We start from the raw sequence: 10,780 nt of genomic DNA, 5'->3' as shown, positions 1-10,780 counted from the left end.
AGCTAAGCTCCATTAGAAATGGAATAGGAAGCCTTTTGAGAGTGCACTACCCATCATTAGAAACCTCCTTGAGTGGGCTGAACATACCAGGGCTAACAGAGAGGGAGTTCCTGCCTGGGGTTGGAGGTTAGCGAGAGAGCCTCCATGGCTCCTCCCGACTTCCAAGCTTCTACAATTTCATTATAGCGTTCTAACCTTGTAATACAGTTTATATTTCAAAATCCTGTTCTTAATTAGTTTTTTTTCTGAACTCCTTCTGAAGTAAATCAGCTTCATACAGTGGTAATTAGTTTATTGGTAGAAACAATGGCAGAGCCTAAAACATGCATATTTTTTGTATATGTGGCAAGGACACAAGAAAGGCTAACTCTTACTGTTCCTACACTATTTTCCAGAAATGAGATCTTCCAGTATCCCTATGAGGGATGTAACAGTCACTTAACCAGGTTAATAAATAACATGGAAATAAAGAAACAATTATTAATATGGAATACTAAAAAAATGCTGGAGCTGGATTAATCAGTCTTCAGACAATTGAGGCTGCATGGGTTTCTTGTTAATTGATCTTCTTACAACTGGAGTGAACCCAGAAGGCAAGAATGTATTTAAGAGAGAAAATATAGGCTTTGCCTTTGGGGCAAGTGTGTGTGCCCGCGCTCAGTTGTGTCTGACTCTTTGTGACCCCATGGACTGTAGCCCACCAGGCCCCTCTGTCCATGGGACTTTCTTGGTAAGAATAATGGAGTGGGTTGCCATTTCCTTCTCCAGGGGATCTTCCCAACCCAGGGACCAAACCCCAGTCTCCTGTGTCTCCTGCATTGGCAGGTGGATTCTTTACCACTGAGCCACCTGGGAAGCCCATGGGGCACATCGTCTGGAACACCTATAGACCTTACCGTAAGGGGCCCTGTGAAGAGCACACTGGAGGAACATGACTTCTTTATGAGCTAGGTGTAACAGTCAAAACATGATTATAGTGGCTCAGCCAAATAGAGTCTTGTTTTGTCCCCAAAAGTCTTGAGCTAGGTGGTGGTTCAAAGATGGCACAGTTATGTGAAGAAACCAACAAGGGTATTGCCTCCTTTTAACTTCAGATCTGCCAACTTTAGTTTGTGAGTTTTGCCTGCAGGGTCCAAGGCAGCTCCTCTATCTCAGGCCTTCAGTTGCATTCTGGAAGAACGAAGAAAGAAGTGACCTAGAGGATAAAAGTCTGCCTACTCCAGGAAAGTGAAACTTGCCAAGAAATTCCAGCCTTATTGTAAAGTAATTAGCCTCCAATTAAAATAAATACATTTATATTAAAAAAAAAAAAAGAAATTCCAGTCGACTTAGGCTTATGTCTCATTGGCTTGAGCTGTGTTCCATGCCCAGTTCTTGCTGTGATAGAGACTAGAAAATATAATTATTTCACCTGGGCTCATCATTTCCCCAAACTTAGGTTTTCTTAGTGAAAAAGGGGGCAGATAGATATCGGGTAGGCAACTAGCAGTGACAGACATCACGTGTTTGTCCCGAGCTCCCAGTGAGGTACCCTGCTCTCTCTGTTTCTTCTATTTCCAGATGAGAGCACTTCTGCTATGAACTTTGAGGTTTGGAGATGCTTTTACCTGATAGACTTTGTGAGGATCTTATATTGCTGTCCTTGGCCCATCAATGTTTAACTATCAAAACATATATATGAAATTTCTCTGTCTTTAGGACATGAGCCAGAACTGGCCCACTTGTGACCTCAGTGTCCTCTGAGGCTCTGTGGGCATCATTAGCTCTACACCTGAATGCTCTCTGGTGCCACAAAGAAGAGTCTGACATGCAGTCATGTCATGACTTCCTTACCACGTTTCCCCTCAGACCTAAGCTGCATCTCCTCCTCCTGGATGCTACTCTTGCTGTCTGTCAACACCTAACTAAACAGCAGGTGCTCCTGTTGGGAACAGGCCAACACCTTGAGATTTGTTTAAACCAAGGAGGAGGTCCTCCATTTAAACAGGAAAAGATTTATGGCTCCCCTGCTGTCCTCCAGAGATTCCTGTCTGGCAGTGCTCAGGAGGACAGCTGAAGATAGAACTCCAACATTTTAGAGCTATCAGAGACAAAAATGTCCAACCCAGCCTTGATCACTAGATCCAATCTGTTGCTCTTTGGTTTGTGACACATAGCTGTTCTTTTTTACTCATCTGTAAAACAAAAACAATGGTAACATACCTCATGTGGTTTTAGGAGGAATACACAGAATTGATAGAACCCAGTATATCATAATATAGAAATGTTGGCCATACTCCCAGGTAGCGCTAGTGGTAAAGGACCCACCCGCCAATGCAAGAGATGCAGGTTCAATTCCTGGGTCAGAAAGATCCCCTGGAGGAGAGCATCACAACCCACTCCAGTGTTCTTGCTTGGGGAATCCCATGGACAGAGAAGCCTGGTGGGCTACAGTCTGCTGCTGCTGCTACTAAGTCGCTTCAGTCGTGTCTGACTCTGTGTGACCCCATGGACTGCAGCCTACCAGGCTGCTCCATCCATGGGATTCTCCAGGCAAGAACACTGGAGTGGGTTGCCATTTCCTTCTCCAGTGCATGAAAGTGGAAAGTAAAAGTGAAGTCGCTCAGTCATGTCCGACTCTTAGTGACCCCATGGACTGCAGCCTACCAGGCTCCTCCATCCATGGGATTTTCCAGGCAAGAGTACTGGAGTGGGGTGCCATTGTTGCAAAGAGTTGCATGCACACATTCTCAAAGGTTTAGAGTCCTTGAGTCTTACATGATGGTCAGTGCACATCTCAAAGAAGCACAACAAAGAGCCAGTGGGAATATTAAATTTTAAGTCAGGATGGTTGGTTCTTGTTAGCAGTACCAAGGGATCTTCTTGTATCACAAATAATGGGATTATCCCCCAAGTAGGTCAGCATGGTGTGAACTACATGATCTATGATAGGAATTACTTTTCTGATCCACTTTTTGAATTGCCTACGCTTTTTCTGTCTGCATTTTCATTTTCAGTATACATGCTTTGTTTCTTTTTAAAAAAAAAAATTATGGTGAGCTTCAGACACAATAGTCTTTTGTAGCAGATGTATAAGGAGCAACTAATACAAAAAAGGATGAAATGGTTGGATGGCATCACTGACTCAATAGACATGAGTTTGAGCAAACTCCAGGTGAATGAAGGACAGGGAAGCCTGGAGTTCTGCAGTCCATGGAGTTACAAAGAGTCGGATACAACTTTGCAACTGAATAACACCAAAGACATATATCCATAGAATTCTTATGCCAAATCAAATTTTTTTTTAAAATAAAAGTAATCTTTAACTGGACACTACTTTAATTCTCTAAGCAATGTTATAGTAGTTGTCCACATTTTGAAATTGTCTTGTTTGGTACTTGAATGGCATGAAAAATTTCCCTCTGCTTCCCCCCCTTCTCCCAAGGGTCATTTTCCCCACTCTTTTCTCTGCCCTGCCTGGCCTCTGACCTGCCCAGCTCTGCTGTTTCCACAGACTTCTGAATCTAATTAATGTCTTAGTAGATATATAAGTGAATTATGTAGGCAGGAGGATGTTGGAAACTTTGAGGAAGGTACATTCCTTAGGGAAAACATGGTTTGTTAAAAAAAAAATCCAGAAGGCTGCTCAGGGAGGGGGCAGAATGTCAGTTAAAGGTAAACTATCAGTAACATTGTTACACTCATTACATATCTGCTGCCTGATGAGCAGAGACAAGCTTAGGCACATCTCTTTTGACATCTGGGCAATAATCAGCCATTATGGAATCCAGCTAAAGGGACAGATAGTCTGAATATGCCCCCATTGCAAACTGGCTTCAGCCACACAACTGGGAACTGGCCTCCCCTCTCCTCCCGTCCCTTTTCTAGCCAGTTCTTAACCATTCCTGGGGAGTATGTCCTTAGATGATCTCAGAAATGACCCTGGCAGAAGGTTCTCAAACTCTCCAGAACGTGGGCAGGCAAGGGGGAGGGGCCAGAGGATACTGCCAGAGAGCCCAAGGCAGAGATGGTCCCTATGCCCCAGGTTTCCATGGAAACATAGGAGGAGTGATGACAGCCAGCACAGCCACACCATCTGCTCAGGACCTGGTGAATGATGAAAAAGATAGAAAAAGAAAGGCCCCTCAGATCCCAGGCTAGAGCCACTCTAAGATAGCAGAGAGGAAAGCCCTGGGGACTCTTGAGCTCCCAGGTGGATTAAAACTGGAGCTGTCCCGGGGGCTTTAGCATGTCATTTGCAAGCAGAAAGCCTAGAGGGCTGATCCTGCCATCCCTACAGACAAATACAAACATCCAAGAAGCCTCAGGAAGGAGACACAGACTGAGCGCTGGTGCCATCCACCGTCTGGCTGAAACAGGAGGGGGGCTGTGGTGAGCACAGTGCTGGCGGAGGTGGGGCAGGGCTCCCATCACCTTCCGGCAGGACCACCTGCACCGTTGACTTTTGGCCAGGCATATCCTTCCAGCGGAATGGTGGGATCGTAAAAGGAAAATTCCTACCTGGTCACAAAAGACCTCTGAGCTGCAGCCAGGTCTTTCAGAAAAAGGCCTGAATTAATAAAGCCATGTAAGGGCTCTCTTCTCTCAATCCGCATCCAAAAGGTGATCTCAGTCGGACACCACAGACTTGCTTCTGGATCTGTTTAGGAGGTTTCCAGTTCCAGGCTGGCAGAATGTGAGTGAGGCCCTAGCTAAGTGCCCTTGAATGCCTGCCCCACACTGAGTAGGATTCATTTCTGAATCCTTTTCCTTCAGAGATGTGGCCTAAACAAACAAACCTGACCTAGGATGCCAGCAGCCCCTCTCATGTAGCTGCCTCCCCCAGCTGCTCTCTGAAGCTGGGCACTTTTGTTGAGCTTTCTGTAGTAATGTCTCATTTATCTCCAGAGGAGAGAAGTCCCTCCAGCCTGACTGCCTTTGCTATGCACAGAAACTATATCAGCTTCATAGGAAATACCAGTTTTATTTTTAACTTAGGTTATCTCTTATTCCTTTACAAAAAAAAAAAAAAATCCTCCCTTTTAGTTCTGGCATTTGAATCCCAGGGTGTCCAAGCACCAACCCCCCCTCTCCACCCCCTGCCCCCCTGACACTTTTTGGTGCTTTTTATTAAGGATTTAACATTTTGACATAAGTGACATGTGTACCAAAACATACCACTGGCTGGAGGATAGTAAGAACAGCTTAATAAACCTGATAAATAATAATAAGATCACCCTATAAAAGCTCTCATTAACTGTTCTACATTTTTACCTGTGAATAATATAAATTTCTTTCCATGACAACTTAGCAAAGCTGGCATCTACTGATACAATATTATTTGAGTTTTTTCAAAAGGCCTTATTGTCCCACTGGAGACTATACACAAAAACTGGAAATAAAAGTGTTCATGTAACTTCCCCTATGTTAGAGGCCTGAGACTGAAAACATGAGCTAGTCCTGAAGAAAAAAATGCCCACTACCCACGGTTAAATTGCTTTAGGCCCAAATTTACCCATGTATTAGCACGAGACACCATGTTTAAATTCAAATAGAAATCTATCTACCCATTCCTCCGTGGCTTTGGGAGGGGTGAGGGGCGGGGGGCGGGGGGGTGGGGAGGTCTTTTATGAGGGAACCACTCTGCCAGCTCAGTACCCCTAGGGCTTTCTCCTTTCCCTCTTCCAGGACCGTCTATTTATCCTCAGCCTCCATGGTGAGGGCAATTTTGTATCCTGAGCTCAGGCCCAGGATGGGAGTCCCAGTAAACATGGTTCTGTTTGTTCTTCAGCCTTCCTCCATTGTATAAACAGACGTGTGGGAAGGGAAGGGAAGTCAGATCCCTGAGAAGGGTGGGAGGTCTTTCTGGAGAAGCTTCCCGGCAGGCAGCCGGCAGCCCTTAGCCCAGCAACAGGACGCTCCTCTTGTTGGGGAGTGGAACTTGCAGTTGTTCCAGAGCGGGGCTGTTTTCTTGAGCTCTCCTCCACCCTCAACAACGGCCCCCGCGCCTCCGTCCGCCCCGCAGCCTTTGTTCCTGGGAACACTGTCTGGATGCTTCAGCCATCTCACTTTTGCCAGAGCAAACATTTGCAAGAAGCCTTATGCTAAGGAGACGTTGAGAAGACAGATTCCCCCCTCCCTCCCAGTCTCTCCAAATACACCCTCGACTGGGTCCTGGGAAGAGTGCTTCACACCTATGTGTTCCCCCATATTCGCATTCCCTTTGTTCCTCCTAGCCTTGTTACTACCTTCAACTAATGAGGGAGGTCTTTAGGGGCTGGGACTTACCAGCTTGTAAAATACCAATTCTTTTCCCTCAACCCGTGTTGAGGGAAATTCCTTTCTGTCAGACTCTGCCTTCCTTTACTGTTTTACCTTCTGCACATTAGTTATGGATGCTAATAAAGGAAGGACTACATCAGAGCTGGGGGAAGGCAGCAGGGGGTTGAGCGTTTTTGTAATCCAACCCCAAACAGGAAAGAATTCTCCTTGGTCCTTTCTTCTCCTGCGTGTGCTCCAGACTTAGTTTGTTAATCCTCATTCAGAGGTCAGGGAGGTGAGGAGGGTATGATTCCTAGGCTTGCCTCCAGATGGAGGGATCCTGTGATTTAGTGCCACCCAAGGGTCTAGATTTCTGGCAGCCTCAGGCAGTGGTTCCTCTTGTCTAGAATGAACAAAAGGGGAGCGTGCCAGAAGGCTCCCTATGGCAGGGCCTTGGGGGGTTGGGTGCAAGGGATGGGTATTACCCTGCCCTGTACTGCTCTCTCCAGGAAGTCTTTGGGAGCTTGGGCCAGGCTCCCAGCGCTGTGGCCAAGAGGACAGGAGAGTCAGGAGACAAAAGAGAGGTTCTGGGTTTTGGCCAGCTATAGTGAAACAAACAGGGCTAGGGCGCTGATGAGACGCCGGCTTCCCAGCCCTTACACAAAAGCAAGGGAGGGGGGAAGTGATCTTTAAACTCCAGGAAGTACTAATAATAAGAACTTGATTTTTCAGGAGCCACAGTGACACTCTGTCATCCTTCTGTCAGACAGAAGACAGGGCTGGAAGTTTGCAGTCAACCCCCAGAGGCCTGTCCCCCTTCCCTGAAAGAAATACAAAGGAGGTGGGTTTCCAGGGTCGGGCCAGCTGGAGCACTGGGGATGGGGGTACCTTCCCCAAACTGCAGGTCCCCTCAGAAGAGGTTTCATCCCCGATCCCCTTGATTTAACGTAACTTACTGGCTCGATATTTTAAACGGTTTGTTTACGGCGCTATTGCAGGCTGCACCGCCAACTCGCTCCGCGCCTGGAGCCGCCAGGGCATCTCCCAGCACCCACTCAGGTCGGCAGCCGCCCCATCGCCCGGTGCGCGGCGGGAGGCGCCCGGCCGGGTCAGGCGAAGACCGGACCCCCTCCAAGAAGTGTGTGCACCCGGGCGTTGGGGGGAGGACGGGCGGAGCCGGGGCAGAAGATGCGGCAGCCCCGGACTAGCTCTGCATCTCCGACCCTCCGCGCCGCCGCCCGCGCCTCGGCCCGGCTGGCCGGATCACGCCGGGCGCCCCCGGGAGGCCGGGGTCGCGGCGCGGAGCGGTACGCGGGGGTCGGGGCTGGCCGGGCGGCGCGGCCTGCTAGCTGTCGGGACCCGGGGGAGCCGCTCGGGGAGCGCAGGGGCGCGCGGGGCGGGAGCGGCGCGGGGCTCACGGCGCGCGCGCGTCTCGGCCTCGCCCGCGCACACGCGCCTCCCGGAGGAGAAAGGCGGGCGGGCGGGCTCGGAGCAGCGGCGGCTGCAGCGGGCCGGGCCGGGCCGGGCCGCCGCGAGGGCGGGAGGAGGGGCGGGCGCGGGGCGGGCGGGGTGGAGGGGAGGGGAGGAGGAGGCGGCGGCGGCGGCGATCGCGCCGCTCTCTGCGGTGTGTGCCTGCGCGAGCCGGCGAGCGGGTGAGTGCCCTGGCCGCCGCCAGCCGCCCGGCCGGCCCCGAGGCGGGAGGGGGGCGCCGGGAGCCCCGAGCCGGGGGCGGGCGGCGGGCGGGCGGCGGCCCCTCCGGCGCGGCCGGGATGCACCTTGAGCGGCGCCTTTCGTTGCAGCGCGCGGGCGGCCCGATCCTCGGCGGCGGCGGCGGCGGCGGCGGCAGCGCTGACACCTCCCACCATGGACAGCTTCGACTTAGCCCTGCTCCAGGAATGGGACCTCGAGTCGCTGTGGTGAGTCCCTGTGCCCGCCGCTTGGGCGGGCGCGAGCGGCGAGGGGAGACTGTGGCGGCCCGCGCGCCCTCACCTGGGTCGGGGGTTCGGGCGACCAGCCACCGTGGGGGCGGGGAGGGTTCGGGGCGCCCGCCACGCCGGCTCCTTCCCGTCTCCCCCAGGGGGAGGCCTGGCCGCCCGCTTGTCTTCTCGGCCCCCTTTCCCGTCTCCTCCCCACGGTGCTGTCGGCCCCCATCCCGGGGGCCGGTGATGTGGGGAGCCAGGGGCAGAGCGCAGCCTTGATAATGCACCGATTTCTAGAACGTGTCACTAGTGCCGGGGATCCACCCCTCGGTTCCCCCACGCCGCCCCCGCACCTCTCACCTCCCTTCCCTCCATTTGCGCACCCCGTCGTTCACATCAGCGACCCCCTGGAGTTGAGGCTGCTGCCAAGTGCCCTTAGAGGATGCTCCAGCCTCCCGCCTGTCTGCGCCGGGTCCTGGCGGCCGCATCCTTTCTATCTCTCCCACCCACTCCCACCCGAGGTAGAAAGTGAACCCGAGGGCAGTGGGGCGAGTGCTTCTCCGTGCGGGAATTCCGGAGGCCCTGGCCTTGGGAGACTCATTTCCTCGAGGTTCGCAATCCCTTTGGGCTCTTTCTTCACACCTCGCCTGGCCACACTGCTCCTGTCCCAGCTCCAGCCCACTGGCGCCCCGTGTGTCCCTTTATTCCGCGCTGAAGGCTCGCAGCTTGGGGAGCGGGCGGCCTGGCGGTAGCCCTCGGGGTTCTGTGGCTCCGGCTCCTCACATTGCGGAGCTGCTGTAGGTAAAGCGCCGCTGGAAACAGTTTAATTCTAGTTTCGGGTGTGTTAAAAATCCCATTGGCTGCTTCCACATCCCTCTTATCCACCGCCTCCCCCCATCTCCTAAATGTTTCCAACCAGCCCTATTCAGGTGGTAAAATTACTGCCTGCATATTCCTGGAGGAACTTGTGTTATGTTTAATATTTACGGAATGAACATCTGTGGAACAAGCATATTAACTGCATTCTGTTCTGCCTCTGGAAATCGCTTATTGTAGAGCTGAGGTTTGGTTCCCCCCACCCCTCCCTTTTCTTCTTTAATTCAGTAAAGAATTCACATGTGTCTAAAACTGCAAGTGGTGTGCACATGAATATGCAGTGTGCAATTTTAAAGCTAAACTGCTATTTGATTTATAGATCATATAGATGATTTGTGGACATGTGTATGTTTCCCTTGCTTCATGCTTCCAGTGACTGGTCTGTCTAAAACCAGGTGTAACTAACTAAACTGGACACAAAGCTAGTCCATTAGCAAACAGTTTGTTATAAAAGATAGGAGGATCAGCAAGTGCAGCTTGCTCTGCATAATGCTGGCACCTATAAAATACACAAGGATGGGCCCTAATGTAATAAAAGTTTTATATATTACACTGGAAACTTCAAAGAGTCAGTGTAAAAAGAATATGAAACATGTTATTACTCTATAAAAGTCGCTAATTACTGTGTTGTTGCTTCTGGGGTTTATTTCAGTCTTTCATTTATAGATACTTATTACTTTACAGGTTTACACTTTGAAATGTTGGTTTCTGGCACAAATTCAGTAGGTTTGGAGATAGAAATTGTGCTTGACTTTTGTTTTTAAAAGGCAGTTTTTCAGTCAAAGGAAAGAACTTTTTGTTTTGGTGGGTTTTTAGGCTTCTTGTCTGTTTGCTGACTCAAAACTGAAGCCCCCTTACGACTCTTACAAGGGATATTTTGAAATTATCAGTCATAATCTGTGACTTTTCCAGCACATGCCTAAGCTCTTTCTTCCTCTGCATCTTTAGTTTCTGGCTGAGTTACCTGGAGCACAGTTCCACAAAAAATGTCTGTTGAATTGACTTGAAATTTACATTAGCTACAGTACTTTTATTATTTAAAAAAATAAGCATTTTTTTTTAAGTTGCTGTACATGCAGTCAGATTTTAATCAGTTCATCAGTTTCTCTTTGGCTTATGAAACTGTGCAGGCTTTCTTGATTAAAACATAGTAGAACGCTTTGGCTTGATTGAGGGAGCATTTCTAGTTTGCAGAGGCAGAAGTTACATCTTCTAAGAGCTTATATATTTCTGATCAGTTAAAGCGAAACCAAACTCCTTAAGTATACATTTCTAACATGGAATGGACGCTATTTTCTAACTCAGTTTTCTGGTTGACCTTTACGTTTTTCTGTTTTTAAGTTTATGGTTTACTTTTACGCTTATAAGTGACCCCAAATAACTAACATTTGAGTACTTTCTGTGGGTCAAAACATTTTCATATCCATTGTTTCCTTACTTGAATCTCATAACAGTCCCAGAAGTGGTAAGTGGTAGCAGTCCCATTCTAAAGATAAGGAAATAGAGGCCTTGAACTGTAGAAGGACTTTACTGAGACCATAAAACAAATGACAGCCGAATTTTTAAACTAACATTTAACAGACACTTAGCTAGACACGCTCTAAGTACAATGCACCTACTTAGCATCTTTAAACTCTATTTTAAGTACATTACATGGCTTAGCTCATTTAATTTTCATGACAACCTTAGGGAACAACCAAGTACTGTTTTTATTCCCAGTTTACAGATTGGGAAATTGAGGGTTG

General features: G+C 49.3%; 1 protein-coding gene across 1 annotated transcript in view; it reads left to right on the top strand.

Annotated features, from left to right (window-relative positions):
- The first annotated feature begins 7,828 nt into the window (after nt 1-7,828).
- Nucleotides 7,829-10,780, top strand: part of AFF3 (ALF transcription elongation factor 3) — a 582,468-nt gene continuing 579,516 nt past the window's right edge. Inside the window, exons 1-2 of the mRNA XM_055539447.1 lie at nt 7,829-7,892; nt 8,040-8,156. Coding sequence (XP_055395422.1) covers nt 8,104-8,156 — 53 coding nt within the window. The 5' untranslated portion in view covers nt 7,829-7,892; nt 8,040-8,103. The remainder of the gene's footprint in view (nt 7,893-8,039; nt 8,157-10,780) is intronic.

Source organism: Bubalus kerabau, chromosome 11 (genome assembly GCF_029407905.1).
Source record: "Bubalus kerabau isolate K-KA32 ecotype Philippines breed swamp buffalo chromosome 11, PCC_UOA_SB_1v2, whole genome shotgun sequence".
In the NCBI taxonomy this organism is placed as follows: Eukaryota; Metazoa; Chordata; class Mammalia; order Artiodactyla; family Bovidae; genus Bubalus; species Bubalus kerabau.
The sequence above is the reverse complement of the archived record's forward strand: the minus strand, read 5'-3'. Positions and strand labels throughout refer to the sequence as shown.